General features: G+C 34.6%; 1 protein-coding gene across 9 annotated transcripts in view; it reads right to left on the reverse strand.

Annotated features, from left to right (window-relative positions):
• The window catches only part of VPS13A (vacuolar protein sorting 13 homolog A), a 233,757-nt gene that overhangs the window by 41,384 nt on the left and 171,941 nt on the right, over positions 1–20,432 (reverse strand). For all 9 annotated transcript variants that reach the window (XR_011531544.1, XR_011531547.1, XR_011531546.1 and 6 more), the window contains 7 exons: positions 14,246–14,375; positions 7,190–7,422; positions 4,097–4,250; positions 3,445–3,591; positions 3,161–3,242; positions 2,199–2,268; positions 1,214–1,319 (listed from right to left, as the gene is read on the reverse strand). Coding sequence is in view for 5 of the 9 variants with exons in the window: in XM_070590109.1 (XP_070446210.1) it covers positions 1,214–1,319; positions 2,199–2,268; positions 3,161–3,242; positions 3,445–3,591; positions 4,097–4,250; positions 7,190–7,422; positions 14,246–14,375 (922 nt within the window). In the remaining 4 variants the exon portion in view is untranslated. The remainder of the gene's footprint in view (positions 1–1,213; positions 1,320–2,198; positions 2,269–3,160; positions 3,243–3,444; positions 3,592–4,096; positions 4,251–7,189; positions 7,423–14,245; positions 14,376–20,432) is intronic.

The raw sequence follows: 20,432 nt of genomic DNA on the forward strand, positions 1-20,432 counted from the left end.
CATTCAGAATATATAAAGAACTTATACAATTCAGGAAAAAGAAGACAACCCATTAAACAATAGGCAAAGAGACCTGAATGGACACCTCTCCACAAAAGATATGCAAACGGTCAATTAACACATCAAAAGATCCTCATCATCATTACTCATCAGGTAAACGGAAATCAAAACCACAATACTACTTCACACCCACTAGGATGGCTAGAATTAAACTAAAAATTGTACACAAATATTCATAGAAGCATTATTCATAATTGCCAAAATGCTGAAACACCCTAAATGTCAAATTAACTGATGAATAAACAAAATGTAGGATATCCATGCAACAGAATGTTACTGGGCCACAAAAAGAAATGAAGTAGTGATACATGCTACAACATGGATGAACCTTGAAGACATTAGGCTTTGTGAAAGAAGCCCATCAAAAAAGACTACGTAGTGTATGATTTCATTAATATGAAATGTCTGGAATAGGAAAACCAATTGACAGAAAGTACATTAGTAGTTGCATGGGGCTAGAGTGATTTCTTTTTGTGGTGATGACAATGTTCTGGAAATAGTGTGATAATTGTACAACTCTGTGAATATACTAAAAACTGCTGAACTGTACACTTTAAATGGGTAAAATGTATGATAAGTGAACTATCTCTAAATAAACTGTTATTAAAAGAAAAAAACTATATGTCTTTATGCATGTAGTTCGTTTTATCTTCTGAATTCTTTCTGTGAGGGCTGCTGAAAAAGAGACCACATCTGATCCACCCTATCACCCACTTTATAGTCTTTCCATCAGTCACAAATAAGATACTATCTTTTATTTGCCTTATCCCTTCTATCATCAAATATCCTGGTAATACCCAAATTTCTAAACTATTAATCGAAACAAAAGTAACCCAGGAAAATAAAGAAAAAACAGTGATATGAACATGATTGATTATCCTCTTCCCTCTTCGATCAGCCTAAAAACTTTCTTCCTATCTGCTAACTCACTTTCAAAAGACTATTTTAACTTGTCTTGCTTCCATCTTCTATAAACTGAAAATGTGATTTCTCCCAATGTACTCACCACAGCAGCATAATAAAAATTTAAAAATTGTATTTTTAAAATGGAACAAGACCATTTTAACATCTTTAAGAATTTATAATGATATCACTTTTTTTGTCCTCCTCTTTCCCTAATTCTCCCCATCAAGGCTATTATTCTAAGTCTTACCTCCGTTTTTTCAGTCACTTCAGCTTCTGTCATAAGTTCTGCTAAAGCATAGACAAAGCCAAGATCCAACCTGAGATCCATTTCTTGGATCAACACTTTGAAGTACCTATATTACAAAGCAGAAAACATTTAAAAATCATCAACTAACTCCATTAAGAATATTAGGTGAGGAAAAAAGTATCAGATATATTAGTATGTTGAAACTTAGGACTTTCTAGATTAATAAATTAAAAAATGTCAGGACAAGATTGTTCATAATGGCAAAAAACTCAAAACATGAAGACACCTATACAGAGGAAATTGATAAGGAAACTGTAATATATAGCCATACAACAGAATATTATACATTAGTGATAATGAAAAACTCTAGCTACATCCAACAAAATGAATACATTTTAGTAAAAAGTTGAATGAAAAAAGAAAGTCCCAGGAGTACATGTACATTTTGAAAAGACTTTTTTAAAGATTGGGGAAAAAAAGAAGGAAAACTAAGACGCACAATGTTTAGGTACGCATATACAGTGAAACTATATTTTAAAAAGCAAGGGCATAAAGACAGTGTTTATCTTGGTGATAAGGTAGGGGAAACAAGAAATGGGGGGTAACACACAGATGGATGTTTCTGTCAATGTTCTATTTTTTTAGACTGGATAGTGACTGAATTTGAAAATATTTTCTTCCTTGTTTCTAAAACAATATGCAATAATTATAGATAATTTAAGAGAGAAAAAAACAAAAAAAGAAAAGAAAATACCCGCAATTTAGAAATGACTATTGTTAATATCTAGGTGTATTTCTTTCAGAGCCTTCTGACTCTACAAGATTATAAAATAATTCATAGATTTTTCCTATGACTTCCATAATTTAACATTTTACACTTAAATCTTTGACTCATCTGAAATTATCTTTTTAAAGAGTACAACTAATTCACATTCTTAAATCAAAACATTAAATGAACACACAAAAAATGTATTAAGACACTTACTTAATACGTGATATTTGGGAATGCCCTGCAGATCTCATGACAATACTGACATCTGTAAAGGGCTTTGGTGCTGTAAAGGTTAGTAAATATGATTAATCCATGATGCTTTACGCAAAAGATAAGCATTTTCTTGCAATTTAACACATCACAAAGGACAACTAAATTATTTACTAAGTCAGGAATATTAAAATTACTGATATTTGTAAGACCCATTACAATCTTAATTTCAGACTCCAGGATTTGTTTTTTTTTTTTAAATGATCTGTATTCACTCTAAGGGTAACTAATCCTTTAAATTAGTGATTTTAAACTAGAAGTATGCCTTAGGATCATCAGTGCAACTTCATGAAAACACATATTTCAGGGTCTTGCCTCAGACTTCTAAGTGGAGGGTCTTGAACATGGTCAAAAAAACTTCCACGCAGATTATGGATACCCCCTTAGATAGTTTACATCCAGTGATGTGGAGGTGGGGGGTGGAAAGCAAGAGGAGAGGTGGGGGAAGCAGAGCAGAGGAAAGGGAAGAGAAAGTGAGGGGAAAAGGGATAGTAAAGAAAGAAAAGTTAAGGGGAAGAAGCAGATGGAAGAAAGGGTTTGTCAGTTAATCTTGTCTGGGGAATACTGGACAATTTCCGTGATTAGAAAACACTCTGAATTTGAATTTCCTCATGCTTTATTCAAAGGTTCTAGTGGCTTTTAAATCAGGGGTTTACAAATTAGTAATGTTTTTAAATATTTCTAAAAATTTAAATATATATTTCTAATTAATTTTCTCTTCAGTATTCACTCAGAGTTTTGTTGAAGTTAGTTGAGTACTTGCTGGTCCTTTTTCAAGCTGTTTAATTTTCCAGTGATCCTATAGAAACTAACCTTGAGAATGGTTTCATTTCATATTTTTATAGCAAAATAAACCAAATAGCTAATACAATCATTTTTATGCCAATCTAGAAATACAAACAAACCTGAATCCATGGTGATTGACTTGGGAGGTTTAATAGGATAAAACACAAATGGAAATACAGCACCATGTATCTGGTTTTGGATCTAAGAAGACAAAAAACAGGTCAGAATATTAATGTGTTAATTACAGAACCTGAGTAGAATAATAGGATTTATGACATAGAAGGAATGAAAAAGCCTAGTCGACTGAAACTGACCGAAGTACTAGATAAAACAGAACATGGGAATATACGTGTTTATTGCTATGTTCCTTTAGAATATAATATGACTATCTTTTCAGACTCACCTGTATTCTATAAATTTGAATTCTAAAGGATGACTGGTGTGCAGATGTGCTATATTCCACTTTCAATGCTGGAAGATAATTTCTTCGTATAGCTATTACATGCGGTTGCAGAATTTTCATGTTAGTCCCAGTAGGTGTGAAGCGAACCTGAAAAATATGCCCCCCCAAAGAAATCCATGGAATTTCTCTTTATTCATAATCGGTTAAAATTAGAAATTGTTACCAGAAAACTTCAACAATAATATTAATTAAAATAGTAGGTTAAATATTTGGTTAGGTTTAGACTGAGATCTTTATATAGCCCATAGCCATAAGAGTCACAAGAATATTCATATAGTCCTTATAGCTTGGTTGTATCACTTTTTATATAAATTTACTAAAAAATAAAGTGATAAAAATAATTTTAAAAATAAATGAATAAAATAACTTATTGGCTTCTTGTTAACCAAGGAATAGATCATTAGTTTCATAAGAGAAATTCTGAGTTCTTAATATAGGTAACTATTCCCTTAAAATATTTTATATAAAGTACACATGACAGGATTCATTGTTTTGTAAGGAAACCAGATTTTCCTTAAAAATTCACTAGTGATTCATCTAATTACAATAGATAAAAAAATCAAAACCTCACATCAGTACTTAAAAATATTACCGGAATGTTAGTGTCCAACTCTATAACCTTATCTTCTGAAGGTGAAGATTCAGCATATTCCTTAAATTCTCTCTCTAACTTCTCAGTGTGTTTAACACTCATTGGCTTCCATCTTGCCTTCTTCTTGGGCTTTGTCTCCCAAACCACATCAGAACTTATAGATGAGGGCAAAAATCATGGTACAAATTTATAAAAATTTTCATTTTAACTGGTTTTACATAAATTACAAAATGTTCAGTAGAATTGAATCAAGTTTAAAAACATGAATTCATTCAACCAACACAATTAAAATCTTAATCAGGCACTATTGGTGGTAGGAATACTATCAAGTGAACATCTCTGCCATCTGGAGCTTTATTTTAGCTGAGGAGTGACAGATAATAAATAGCAAATACAATAAAGTTGTGTATTTTAATATATTAGGAGGTCAAAATGCTTTTGAAAGAAAAAAATCCTAACAGGGTAAGGTGGATCTGGGGTACTTGGATAAGCAAATTGGTGGGGGTTGCAGTATCAAAACAGAGTGTTCAACGGGGCTGTCATTTAGAAGGTGAGATTTCAGCAACCTTAAAGGAGGTGACTGAATTATTCAGCAGACAATAGAAGAACATTCCAGGTGGAGGGACCAGCTAGAACAAAGACTCCAAAGCAGAGCACACCTGAAGTGTATGAGGAAGAGCAACAAGGCTGGCAGACCTGGAACACATCAGGAGCAGGGGATGAAGTTAAGACAGACAGTGGGAGGTCAAATAATGCAAAGCCATATAGGACACTGTAAAAACTGAGTTTTATTCTGAGATGAGGAATCATTGAAAGATCATGAGATCAGCGACATGATCTGACTTAAGCTTTGATAAGAATACACTGTGTGGTGGGATGGGGGAAAGAAAAAGAGGATGAAGGCTAGAAGCAGGAAAACTTGTTAGGAGTTTAATGCGGTAATCCAGGAGAGAAATGGTGATGGCTCTGCCTAGGGTGGTTAACAGTGAGGTAGTGTCAATTCTATGTGTGTTCTGAAGGTAGAGCTAGCACAGAACTTCTAGATGGATTAGATGCAGGGTGTGAGATAAAGAGAGGAAGCAAAGATGACTCCAAAGCTTTTGGCCTGGGAACTAGAAGGATGTAGTTGTAATTAACGCCAGTGGGGACGCAGCTTTTGGTAGGAGGAGATCAGGAGTTTGGTTTCACACATATGAAGTTGAAGTTTAAGACGTCTCAGACATCAGACTCTGTGTAGGTGGCTGGATAAAGTCTAACGTTCAGGACAGAGGTCTGGTCAAAGATACAGTTCTATAGATTTTTGGCACGTGGTATTTGAAACCATAAAACTGAAACATAGAAGAGAAGAGGACTAAGGTCTAAGAGCCTGAGGGCACCCAGTATTAAACAGTTGAGAAGACAAGGAACCAACAAATGAGACCGAGAATGTTGAGATAGAAAGAAAAACCAAGATGGTGAGGTATTCTGGAAGTCAGGTCAAAGAAACTGTATCAAGGAGGGATCTATGTTAGTGTTACAAACTTAAGCAACATGAGGACTAGTGATTGTACACCGGACCTGGCAATATGTAGGTCTCCGGTGATCTTGACAAGACCAGTTCCATGGTATGTTAAAAGCAAAAGCCTGTTTGGAGTGGTTAAGGAAAAAATGGGTAAAAAGAATCGGAGATAGTGAATATATTAAACTCTTTTGTAATGGGATACAAGGCAGTGAGCTGAGAGAGAAAACGGGAGTTTAAAAAGAAAGAAAGTGGGGCCAGCCCGGTGGCACAGCGGTTAAGTTCGCACGTTCTGCTTCTTGGCGGCCCGGGGTTCGCTGGTTCGGATCCCGGGTGTGGACATGGCACCACTTGGCACGCCATGCTGTGGTAGGCGTCCCACATATAAAGTAGAGGAAGATGGGCATGGATGTTAGCTCAGGGCCAGTCTTCCTCAACAAAAAGAGGAGGATTGGCAGTAGTTAGCTCAGGGCTAATCTTCCTCAAAAAAAAAAAAAAGAAAAAGAAAGAAAGTATGATATAGTAATCTAGAAGACAGAGAGAGAATGGAACAAGTCTAATTTACTGAAAAATTGCTGGAAGGCATAAGTAGAGAATAAAAAATCTATCCACATTCTAAAATTACCTTCACTTTTTCTGTTTAAGTATTTAAGTATTCTATTTTATACCTTCTAAAATTTATATTCAATTAGTAAACAGAAAGGGAAGAACCATGTATTATTCTCCTTTGCATTCACATTATTTAGCATAGGAGATAGCACATAACAGGTTTAACAGGCTTAAAATTTGTTGTCTATTTGACCTTTTTGTTTAAATAATGAACATATTTTTGAGAACAAGAAAAAGTTTCTAAGAAAACAGTTTTAAATGGCATGGATTCTATTCAATGAGAAGTCAGGGGAATTTCTAGATGAATTTACACAGAAAAATAAATTTAAATCTATATCATAAACCTTTAATATATATATTTATTTAGGAGTTTAACTCAAGTAAAGGAGTAAAACTACAGTATCTTGGTTAAACAGATTGGAATCCAAAAATGCTCTGAAATTAGGCACTAATATATAAATTAAGTTTACTTTGCATGTTCATGAATAGGAATATTGAGGGCATAAGAGAAAGAAAAGAGTTTTACTGGTGATGACCTTTATGGGTAATGATAGACACAGTATTACCTTATTAGATCTTGAAGTGCCAAGGTTAAATTGGAAAGTAATTGTCTTTATTCCTCCAATAACTATTTATGGAGCATCTGTGGTGTACCTTGCCCTGCCCTAGTAGTTGGTAACTGACAGTTAAACATTGCCCTATGACATGTTAAATAAAGTATACTTTTGATAAGTTGAATAAATCTAACTTTTTAGAGAGCTGGGAGAATCAACATAAAGAGGAATTTATAAATTTGATTTTTTTATATATCTTTATCTCAAAAGGCAAAAAAAAACCCTCAAAGCACTTTTAAATTAGCATTACTTTACTATCAATGAACAGTAAAAACACAAAATTTAAACTAAATTATTTTAGGTTTTACAATCACCATTCTTAATGACTAAGAATTGATTGTTTAAATTTATCCAAATTTTAATGCATCTAACCTTGTAATGCCAATATAGGCTACTTCTTGCTTTGTGTAATTGTTGACGAGAGAAATTCCAACATCTTGTAATGCCAGCACGATTTCTTGCTCTGCTAACTCTGCTTTCTCACTTTCATATGTCACTTTAAATACCCTTGGATCTTCAGTGAATAAAATAATGCGCTGTAAGCCTTCAAAGAATGAAACTAAATAAATGGTCTTTTTCCCCAAATTTATAGGTGTCATCATATCCTAAAACAAAACCAGCAAAAAATAAAAAATTAGAGTTTTGTCCCAAACAACATGAAATCTAGATTCCACATTTGAAAATTGAGAATAGTGATAGCACCACCTTCATAGGGATGAATAAACTAAATGAATTAATATTTGTGTAATACTTGGAAATTTACATAATTAAAATCATTTGATGTTACCTTCTGCCATTATCATGAAGTTATTAATCAAGAAGACAGGTCAATTGTTCTTTTCTTTTAACATCATAATAAAATTTAATTAAATAATCTCCCTTTGTAGGCTTATCAGTAGCACAAAGTATTATTTTCTCTGCTTTATTCTAAGACTAATCGATGTGTTATATGTTAGAAATTCATATTTCCTTATGGAGCTGAATTAATATGATAAAAATTATCTGACACCTTAGTTGCATGCTCTACAAGGCACGGATATTTACCACAGAATCAATTCTGCAGGAAGCCCTTATACATAAGCATTGTGCTGATAGCAGGGTCTTGAGGTTCAACGACAAGATAAATATAGCAATTTTCATAATTAACAACCATGAATTTCTCATTAAGTGACCACTCTGATTAACAGGAAATTTTAATACACAGTACACATTCATGGTACAATCCAATGAAATTAAAAACTGGAGTTCTTCACATCAAATCAATATCTAGAAACAGTCATGTTACTTATAATACCTTCTAAAATAAAATAGATATCACTAAAACTACATTAAGAAATAAGAAAACTAACTTATTTCCAAATAATTCTGAAGTCATTCTAATATTTTGTAGTAGATTTCAGATTTATCTTTATAAACTTCAACTACCATTATGATATAAATAAGCAAAAGTACAAATCAACAGATTAAATAAGATTTTTATATTAAAATAAAAACTTTTTTCCTGAATAAATATAATAATCAGGAATATAAAAAAATTAAAGTCAGGTCAATTATAGGAAGCCTTCTCAAATACACTTTTAAAAAAAACACCTACACTGGACTCCACAAGAGCAACACTGGAAGACAATGGAAAAAGACTATCAACATGCCATGAGAAAAGAACGCTGAACCCAGAATTCCTTATTCAGCAAAAATATCCTTCAGTGAAGAACAGTGTACCAAATAAAGATGCCTAAAGACAAATAAAAACTACTAAGTTTCATCATCAACAGAGACTCACTAAAGGAAATTTTACAGGAGGAATTAAACACTGGCAAAAAGAAAGGGATCCAAGATGATGTCTGAAGCGAAAAAGGGATGCTATGCAAATAAAATAGCACCTATGTGGGAGAAAACATTTTATAAAATTGAATATCCAGTCATAATAAAAACTTTCAGCACACAAAGGCTAGATAAGAAGTTCTTTAACCCTTTATCAAACTCTCCAAAACTGCCCCCTCTTCCCCAAACACTAAACTCTGGCAAAGCTCATACTTAAAGGTGAAATATTGACAGTATATCATTTCAGATCAGAAGTAAGGCAAAGATGTTTGTAAACAGCACTTTTACTCAGCAGTATGTAGAGATCCTAACCAGTCCAGTAAGGCAAAAATAAATTAAAGATGAAAGGATTGAAAAAGGTATTATTTCTAAGTGTCATGATTGTTCACAGAGAAAATCAAAACCTAATAAGAGAATTCAGTGAGTTTTCTGAATATAAAATCAATAAACAAAATGCCATATGCTAATAAGATTAATTTTAGAAAGACACTATGAGTTTCTGCTGTGGGAGATGACGACGAGTTGGTCTTAGACCAACCCTTTTGCTAAGAACTACAGCTGGACAAAATATAAAAGGGAAAACATGTGCTTGAAAAGATAAAAAGGCTGCCAATGCAGTGAGAAGTAATGGGGTCAAGATCTGAGAGAGAGAGAAAGCCAATAAAAGTGAACTTCGTATTTGGAGGCACTTTCTCCAAATGCCGAATGTCAATTCTAAAAGCAGAAGCAGACACTGAGAGGTTAAGAAAATGAGAAAAATACTGGGTAGTTTCATGGGAATGGAAGGACCAAAATTGGGAGTGCAGGGCGTACCAAAAAGAAGGGGTCAACAGCTCAGGCTTTCAGCTGAGTCCCCAAGGGGCTATCCTCTAGGTACTAGGGTAGACTGGAAGTAGTCTAGTACTCACAAGGATTCAAGACCAGATTCAAATCATTTCAATGCCCATTTTGATTGAGGTAATCTCCCCCTAGACTATCTGCCTGACAAGGGCAAAACCATATCTTCTCAAGAGATAGAGAACATCATACAGACCCTTAAATTATCTCTAAAAATTTTCATATACTACGTCCAGCACGTGGGCAAAAATAAACATGGATAAAGAATGGATATGAGTGAAAAGTAAGAAAAAAAGAGAAAATATAAAAATATCCACAAGAGATCTAAATATTGGAATGGTCAGATAGGCTTTAAAGTAGCTGTGATTAATACATTGGAAGAATTATGTAACAAGAATTTTGGAATAAAAATTTCTGTGACAGAAATTCTAAAACTGATAATTTCAATAATTAAAATTAAGAACCCAATGGATGATTTTAAGAGCAGATCAGATATAGCAAGAGAAGTATGGTAAAAGGTAAGTCAGAAGAAAATATCTGTACTGAATGATGAAGAAAAAAGTATGAAACAATGTAGAACACCACATAAAAGTTATATGTGAAAGGGGCTGGCCCCATGGCCAAGTGGTTAAATTTGTGCGCTCCGCTGCAGGCAGCCCAGTGTTTCATTGGTTCAAATCCTGGGCGCGGACATGGCACTGCTCACCAAGCCACGCTGAGGCAGCGTCCCACATGCCACAACTAGAAGGACCCACAATGAAGAATATACAACTATGTACCAGGGGGCTTTGGGGAGAAAAAGGAAAAAAATAAAATCTTTAAAAAAAAAAAAGTTATAAGTGACATGGTGAAAAGGTCTAACATTTATGTAATGGTGGAGTCCTAAGGTGAAAAGAAAAAGAGAAGTGCCAAATCTGAAATTTGACATCCAGCAAAAGTACCCCACAAAAACAGGATGAAATAAAGATATTTCCCGACAAATGAAACTGATAGAGAACTTATCAACTGTAGACTCATGCTAGAAAAATACTTCAAGAGAAGAAAAACGAACCCAAATGGAAACATGGAGATGCAGGCAGGAATGAAAAGTGGCAAAAAGGAGAAACAGTGGTTTAATTTAAACAGAATATTAATGGCGGAAAACAGTAAGAGTACTTCTTATGGGATTTAACCCCATATTTAGAACCCCATGACGTATATTTAGAAATAAAACATATAACAATAGTACGTAAGATGGAAGGGGATAAATAGAGTTAAGGAGTTCTAAAGTCCTTCCATTACTGAAAAAATGGTACAAGTACTAATTTACAGCAGGTTTTAATAAGTCAAGAATGCATGTTGTAACATGGTAGGAAGCTACAGCATTAGGCTTCTCTTAAGGTGATGAGGCTTATACATCCCTTGCAGAAAACCTGTAAGCTATGCTCATGGGCTGATAACAAGAGATATCTGCTATTGTGGAGTAGGGCTTCTTAGGTCAAGGTGGCTCATATACATCCCAATGAGCCTTGTTTCCTCAGAACAAAGCTGTCATTTGAGGTGACTAAAGAGAATACCTCCTAAACTGCTATGTGAAATGTCTGATGCTCCCTGCTGGCATGCTGTGTTTCCTGGCCTGTCTCCTCCCAAGTAGGCAGCTGCAAACTGTGGTCTATGGTAGTTTTGTGAGTCTGAATGTTTGAGCTTAAAAAGATACTGTGTTGGGCACTGCAATATTATATACTAATGAAAGGATCAATCTACCAGGAAAATACAACAATTATAAATTTGTATCTACCTAATCACATAGTTTCAAGCCAAAATTAACAAAACCAAAAGGGAAATGTATAAATCCATGATTATATTGGGAGACTTTAAACACAACTCTCACAAGAACAGAACAAGCAAACAAAAAAATTAACGACAGATGATTTAAACAACACAATTAACAAACTTGAACAAACTGACATACGTAGAACATTGTAACCAACAACTACAGAATACATATTCTTTTCAAATACACATGAAATATTTACAAACACTGACCACATGTTGACCCACAAAGTCACTCTCAACAGATTTGAAAGGACTGAATCAGAGTATGTTCTCAGATTGCAGTGGAATTTAGTGAGAAATCAACAAATAGGGGCCGGCCCCATGGTCGAGTGGTTAAGTTCTTGCACTCTGCTGCAGCAGCCCAGGGTTTTGCTGGTTTGGATCCTGGGCACAGACATGGCACTGCTCGTCAGGCCACGTTGAGGCAGCGTTCCACATGCTACAACTAGAAGGACCTGCAACTAGGATATACAACTATGTACCAGGGGGATTTGGGGAGATAAAGCAGAAAAAAAAAAAAAGATTGGCAACAGTTGTTAGCTCAGGTGCCAATCTTTAAAAAAAAAGAAATCAACAAACGTAACTAGAAAATTCCCATGTTTTTGAAAAGTAAGTAATAACCTAAGTAACCATGAAGCCAAAATATAAAAAATAAATCATAATGAAATTTAGAAAAATTCTGAATTAAAGGATAATAAATAGAACATACCAAAAGTTGTGAGAGACAACTAATGCTGGTTTTGAAGGGAAATTTGTTAACTTTAAGTGACTTCAAATAAGAAGTGAAGAAATTTTGAAAAAGAATGATATCAGTATTTGCTATGAATTGTTGTGTGCCCCCAAATTCATACGTTGAACTCCCAACCTCCAATGTCACTGTATTTGGACATAAGGCCTTTATGGAGGTAGCAAAGGTTAAATGATGTTGTAAGGGAGGGACCGAACCAAAAGGATAAGTATCCTTATAAGAGAGACCAGAGAGCTTACTCATTTTCTCCCTGCCATGTGAGGACATAGCAAGAAGGCAATCATCCGCAAGCCAGGAAGAGAGTCCTCACCAGGTTCACCAGAACCTACCATGCCGGCACTCTAATCCCAGGCTGTCAGCCTCCAGAACTGTGAGAAATAAATTTCTGCTATTTAAGCCATCCAGTTTAAGGTATTTCGTTATGGCAGCCCAAGCAGACTAAGACAGTATCTATCTCAAGAATTTAGAAGAAAATTATCAAATTAAAACCATAAAAAATAAAAGAACATAGATTAGAGCAGAAATTGGTGAAAATGAAAACAAATGTATTAAAGAGATCAAATGAGTGAAACGATGACTTTCTGACTGAAAAAAAACCCCACAAATAAAACTGATAAATCTTTAGCAAAACTTATGAAGTAAAAAAAGAGTGAAGGCAAAAATTATCTCTACCAGGAATGAAACAGAGAATCACTACAAATATTACAAAGATAAAAAAATGGATACCATGAAAACACTTACATCAATACGTTAGAAAATTCAGAGAAAATAAACATCTTAGAAAACCTTTACCAAAATGACACAAGCAGAAATAGAAAACTGAATTGCCCTATATCCAATAACAAAATAGAACTCCTAATTTAAAATCTCCCTACAAAGACAATCGCAGGCTAAGATGGGTTGGCTTCACTGGTGAATTCTAGCAAACTTTCAAGGAAGAAATCGTACCAATCTTACGTAAAGTCTTTTAGAAAACAGGAAAATCATACTTCCCAAAACATTTTAGAAGTCGTCATGACCTTAATATCAAAATCTAGTGAGGATATTACAAGATAGGAAACTTACGGGCCAACTTCTCTCAGGAATACAAGCAAAAGTCTTCAACAAAATAATACAGAGCATGTATTCAGAAAAGCAACCTACAGTAAAGACATACTTAATTATGAAATTAGAAGTCTCTCCTCTCCACTGGCTTATTGACAGGAAGAAATCACAACTAGCGGTGAGAAAAAAAGACACTGGAATAGGGGTCAAGTTAAGAAAAAATCTGAAAGATTAATCAGACAATTTCTGGAAGACACTTAAAATGTTACTGGAAAATGTTTATACGTAACTTTAATATTATAAAACACAAACCAACACTAGCTTCTCACCCAGAAACAAATTTTTTAGTTAGTGGATCCCTAAATGTTCCTCACAGAAGCTAAATTGACCTAAGATGACTGTCTCAACACAGAGAGTGTATCTGTTTACGAGGTCAATGCTGAAAGCACACCTCTAAGCACAGTTTACCCTTTATAACATAATAGAAGCAAATAATGATGTAGACAAAATAAGAATTCTTTAACTTAGCCAGAATATGTTTAAAGTCAAAGTTTGAATACTGGTTTTAAAATCTTTGGCAGTGTTTTAGAACAGTATGTAGACACAAAACAGGCCTTAAAACTAGCAAGGTTGAAACAGAAGACCTTTACAAAAAAAAAAAAAAGGCTGCTACTAAGCTACAAAAAAAGATGAAATCTTGCCATTTGCAAAATAAGTCAGATGGAGAAAGACAATTACCTAATGACTTCACTCACATATAGAAGATGAACATAACAAATGCAGACGGGGAGAACAGATTGGTGGTTACCAGAAGGGAGGGGTGGGGCAAGGGCAAAAGGGGTAAAGGGGCACACAGACATGGTGACTGATGGAAATCAGACTTTTGGTGGTGAACGTGATGCAGTCCATAAAGAACGAGAATCATAACGATATATACCTGAAATTTATATAATGTTATAAACCAATGTGACCTCAATTAAAAAAAAGAAAGAAGAAAACAGAAAGCTACTGTTTTGTTTTTCTACCTATTGTTATTGATATTTACAAGTAGTGAAAAAAGTTTACTTATATTTTTATTCAAAAGATTTTAAAACAAAAATAAACTATTGAAGAGGAAAAAAGAAGGCTTCTGAGAAGACCACAATAATCAATCCAATACATACATCCTTTTGTGTTACTTCACCATGGCTTTTTCCACATATCCACTTCAGCTTTCTAGAGCCCACTGGATCAGCCCATGTATAAAATACTGCTTTTCCAGGAGGGAGGGAATCTTCTACTTCACTGAGAGAACTGACATAAATAGAAAAATATGCATTAAATTAAGTGCAAGTATATGAATATATAAAGAATCCAAAATAATACTTCATTAACTGAGTCCATTAATTCAAAGTTGTGATACTTCTGATTAAGAGTAGACTGGAATTTTTTCCTTAATAATGAAAAACAAGTTTTCTAAGAAAATAGTGAGACTATTTCAAGGGAAAATATGTCCTACTTAGAAAATAAAATTTTCAGGTCTTTGAAACTACTTTGTCAACTTTCATTTTAATACAAATTAATTATGAAAGAAAATTATTCCAATTATTTTATGTTATCTATACTAAATCTAAGAGAATTTAATTGGCAACCCTTCCCTAAGTATTAGTCTTACTCTGGCAAAATGATACAGCTCAATTATTTTTCAAAATCTTAAGACATGGGATATAAATCTAAGAAATTCAATCAACTCACAAAATGACTACCAGAAAGAAAAAAATTGGAGAAGTTACAAACCTTTTCTGAGCGGAAGAAGAAGCTGACTGCAGATTAAGTGACTTCATTGGTTATCAGACAAAATTAATGAAAAAAGAATATCATCCCACACATACCTTTGTAAAATGTTTAAATTTTAAGAAAATAGAAAACTGCCTATAAACATCTAGGAAAATGAGTAACCCACAAAGGAACAAAAATAACACTGGTCTCACACTTGTCTCTAATACTGAATGCCAGAAAACAATGGAGCAATGTCTACACAATTTTGAGGAAAAGAGGTTATGTCTTAAAATTTTATGTCAAATTCTAAGAGCAAAACATTTTCAAACAAGCAATAGCATAACAAACTTTTACTGAAAAACTAACTCAAAGACTTTTCCAACCAAGTCAGATATGACTCGAAATAAAATTTTACGAACTAGGATGTAAGAAATATTAAGCAACAAAACTAGTCAAATAAATCAACTTGTGATTAATATGTTATACAAAAAATGCAAATACCACAGAAAGCCTTGAATACCATTTTTCTTTTTCAAAGCTTCAGTGCATGGTTGTGTATCCTAGTTGTTAGTTTTTAGTCCTCTATGTGAGCCACTGCCACAGTACGACAACTGACAGATGGGTGGTGTGGTTCCACAACCAGGAAATGACCCTGGGTTTGGTGGTGAGAACGCCAAATCTTAACCAGTAGACCACCAGGGCTGGCTCTAAACATATATTTCTAAAACTAACCACTTTATATTAATCTGGGTCAAAAGTCCCAAATTCCTAAGAACCTGGGACCTTGGAAAGAGAGGTTGAAGAAAATGTAAAAGTTATTTCAAATTTTTCAGGGCTAAGTTAGCAGCTACTGTTTCACTCAAAATTTAAAATGCATCAAAATCTTCAAGAACAAAAAAGTACGTAGAACAGAAACAGAATGTATATTTTCCATATCATCATTAGAAAAAAATAACTATTACCAAAAAAATGGCAAGGAATCATAAATTTGTTTATTATAAGGATTACAAATGGGTTAAAGATTTTTATTAAAAGATAAACAGATTCTAACAAAATCGAAAATAACCAAAGTTCTCAACATGAGAGTATTTAACTATAGTGCATCTAAATGATGGAATATCATGCATTTATTAAAAATTGTGTTTTTGACGCAAGTTTACATGCTCACAATAGCTGTTAAAAATGAGATTCAGGGGCTGGCCTGGTGGTGCAGTGGTTAAGTGCACACGTTCCACTTTGGTGGCCCAGGGTTTTGATGGTTCGGATCCCAGGTGTGGACATGGCACCACTTGGCACGCCATGGTGTGGTAGGTGTCCCACATATAAAGTAAAGGAAGATGGGCATGGATGTTAGCTCAGGTCTAGTCTTCCTCAGCAAAAAAAAGAGGAGGATTGGCAGCAGATGTTAGCTCAGGGCTAATCTTCCTCAAAAAAAAAAAAAAAAAGAGAATCAAAAACATAGATAGCAATAGTAAAATAGTGTGAAAAGAATGCATCAAAATGTTGACAGTGTTGGGATTATAGGGATTATGGTTTTCTTTTCAGTTTTTCTTTGGAATCTTAAAAATTAATTGATAGCTATTATTTTTATATGAAGGAAACAATTAACCATATTAACAACAACAACAAAAGCCAAGGGAAGGGAAGGCAGAGGAGACGAAAGATGCGTATTCTTTATTTTTCCATGAAAAAATACCAAATGTAAATGTGTTGATCAAATAAATTTGGTTTAAAAATATTTAGAAATGCTTTTAATCAATATAAGTTTTAATCTATTTAATTCATTGCAGAATATTCCTTATGAAAAAATTCATCTCAAATATATCTGAGGTAGGCAATGGGAATTCAAAGAAAATAAAAACTAACCACAGTTCTCAGAATGCTAACCCTGTAGGTGTACATGTCTTAAACTCACAAGAAAATGACAACACGATGTGAGAAATGCTTTAACCTGCATATGCAAAGGTGCAGTCAAAAACTAGGTGTACAGATTAAGCTGGCGGGGGAAGGGATCACAGGAAGTGGAGTTTTTCTATCAGAAAGGAGCACCTATAAAGGTAAAAACACATGGAAGGACCCACAGCATTCAGGAAACAAAGACATCATTTGGTCTTAAGTATAGAGTAAGAGTTAGGCAACAGAAAGATAAATGTTTAGAAAGGTAGCCTAGAAACATATTTTGTTTTAAAAGAAATGGAAAGTCACTAAAGAACTTTAAACATGAGAGAGAGAGGACTATATTTAGTGTTTTTGGAAACCTACCTCTGGTGGCAAATGGAAGATTTACTAGAGACAAGACTAGACATATAGACAAAAAGTCTATTCAAATAGACAAGAAATGTTGGGAGCCTGAACTGGGATAATGACAGTAGAGATTAGAGAAGAGGAGAAGATTTTTAAAAAACAGAGTTTAACTAAGTGAATGCTGTGGTGAGGCAGAGGAGATCTAGGCTGATGGGGGTAGATGACGCTGCCATTCACTGAGAGGAGGATGCGGGCGACGAGTAGTTTTTGCCGTGCAAATGATGAGATCAGCTTTGAACCACTTTAGGTTCTTACGTGATATTTAGGAGGAGGTGTCAACGTGAAACTCAAGAGAAGTCTCTACTGGAGTAAAGATTTCGGGATCACTGGCACACAGAACTCTGGATTCAATATTTTTTTAAACCAACGTTTCAGGTTCTTGCTTTAATAACTTCTTCAAATAATTCTAAGTTTAAATCCAGTGTTCATTCTTGCAGACTATTTATTTTATAAATTTCCAGGAGGATTGTAATTTTTTTAAGTTTCAGAATTTCAACACAGGATCACATCCTAGTTTTCCCCTTATCCCTTACTTTTACAATTATAACAATGCAATGGATAACATTTCTAAACAATTTATTCCTGCACTGTACTATAAAGAAAATTGCAAGGTCAAGGCCAAAGAAAAGACTGAGAAGTCTTTAGTTCAGCCTCAGTCAGGCTCAACCAGATGTCAGAGGATTAAACTATGAGGCCCTACATCATCCACAGTATGTAAAGAATTAACTTAGCTCCTGTGTTTCCAGAATGTTACCAGCTATGCAGTATACTTGAGAGAATCAAGAAAACAGTCACTCAAGTCATCTTCTGAAGGTCTTAATTTTGTGAACACTGTTGGGGAAAAGCTACTTGAGGTACATGGATTGAAGGGCATATGAGAAAACATTTCTATTTGTTTTTGTCAGGTTTTTTAAAAAAAATTTTTATTGAGTTAATGATAGGTTACAATCTTGTGAAATTTCAGTTGTACATTATTGTCTGTCAGTCATGTTGTAAGTGCACCCCTTCACCCTTTGTGCCCCCTCCACCCCACCTTTCCCCTAGTAGCCACTAATCTGTTCTCTTTGTCTGCATTTTTAAATTCCTCATATGAGTGGAGTCATACAGAGATTGTCCTTCTCTATCTGGCTTATTTCATTTAACATAGTTCCCTCAAGGTCCATCCATGTTGTTGCAAATGGGACAATTTTGTTCTTTTTTATGGCTGAGTAGTATTCCACTGCATATATATATATATATATATATATATATATACACACACACACACACACACACACACACAGACACCACATCTTCTTTATCCAGTCATCTGTTGATGGGCACTTAGGTTGCTTCCACGTCTTGGCTATTGTGAATAATGCTGCAATGAACATTGGGGTGCATGGGACTTTTGGAATTGCTGATTTCAAGCTCTTTGGATAGACACCCAGTAGTGGGATGGCTGGATCGTATGGTAGTTCTATTTTTAATTTTTTGAGGAATCTCCATACTGTTTTCCATAGTGGCTGCACCAGTTTGCATTCCCACCAACAGTGTATGAGGGTTCCTTTTTCTCTACAACCTCTCCAACATTTGTTACTATTTGTTTTGGTTATTTTTGTCATTCTAATGGGTGTAAGGTGATATCTTACTGTAGTTTTGATTTGCATTTCCCTGATGATCAGTGATGGTAAACATCTTTTCATGTGCTTATTGGCCATCCGTATATCTTCTTTGGTGAAATGTCTGTTCATGTCTCCTGCCCATTTTTTGATTGGGTTGTTTGATTTTTTGTTGTTGAGTTGTGTGAGTTCTTTATATATTGTGGATATTAACCCCTTGTCAGATGTATGACTTGCAAATATTTTTTCCCAGTTAGTGGGTTGTTTTTTTGTTTCAATACTGTCTTCCTTTGCCTTGAAGAAGCTCTTTTGTCTGATGAAGTCCCATTTATTTATTCTTTCTATTGTTTCCCCTGTCTGAGAAGACATGGTGTCCGAAAAGGTCCTTTTAATACTGATGTCAAAGAGTGTACTGCCTACATTTTCTTCCAGAAGCCTTATGGTTTCAGGTCTTACCTTTAGGTCTTTGATACATTTTGAGTTTATTTTTGTGAATGGTGAAAAAGAATGGTCAATTTTCATTCTTTTACATGTGGCTTTCCAGTTTTCCCAGCAGCATTTGTTGAAAAGACTTTCTTTTCTCCATTGTATGCCCTTAGCTCCTTTGTCGAGGATTAGCTGTCCATAGATGTGTGGTTTTATTTCTGGGCTTTGAATTCTGTTCCATTGATCTGTTTGTCTGTTTTTGTACCAGTACCATGCTGTTTTGATTACTGTAGCTTTGTAGCATGTTTTGAAGTCAGGGATTGTGATGCCTCCAGCTTTGTTCTTTTTTCTCAGGATTGCTTTAGCAATTCGGGGTCTTTTGTTGCCCCATATGAATTCTAGGATTCTTTGTTCTATTTCTGTAAAGAATGTCATTGGGATTCTGATTGGGATGGCATTGAATCTGTAGATTGCTTTAGGTAGACCAGACATTTTAACTATGTTTATTCTTCCAATCCAAGTACATGGAATGTCTTTCCATCACTTTCTGTCATCATCCATTTCTTTCAGAAAAGCCTTGTAGTTTTCGTCATATAGGTCTTTCACTTCCTTAGTTAAATTCACCCTGAGGTATTTTATTCTTTTTGTTGCGATTGTGAATGGTATTGTGTTCTTGAGTTCTTTTTCTGTTAGTTTGTTATTAGAGTATAGAAGTGCTAGCGATTTACGTAAATTGATCTTATACCCTGCAACTTTGGTGCAGTTGTTGATTATTTCTAAAAGTTTTCCAATGGATTCTTTGGGGTTTTCTATATATAGGATCATTTCATCTGCAAAAAGCGAGAATTTCACTTCTTCCCTTCCTATTTCGATTCCTTTTATTCCTTTCTCTTGCCTAATTGCTCTGGCCAAAACCTCCAGTACTATGTTAAATAAGAGTGGTGATAGAAGGCATCCTTGTCTCGTTCCTGTTTTCAGGGGGATGGCACTCAGTTTTTGCCCATTGAGTATGATGTTGGCTGTGGGTTTGTCATATATTCCCTTTATTATGTTGAGATAATTCCCTTCTATCCCCATTTTGTTCAGAGTTTTTATGATAAATGGCTGTTGGATCTTGTCAAATGCTTTCTCTGCATCTATTGAGATGATCATGTGGTTTTTATTCCTCAGTTTGTTGAAGTGATGTATCACATTGATTGATTTGCAGATGTTGAACCATCCCTGTGTCCTTGGTATGAATCCCACTTGATCCGGATGTATG

The sequence above is a fragment of the Equus przewalskii genome, chromosome 22, assembly GCF_037783145.1.
Source record: "Equus przewalskii isolate Varuska chromosome 22, EquPr2, whole genome shotgun sequence".
Classification (NCBI taxonomy): Eukaryota; Metazoa; Chordata; class Mammalia; order Perissodactyla; family Equidae; genus Equus; species Equus przewalskii.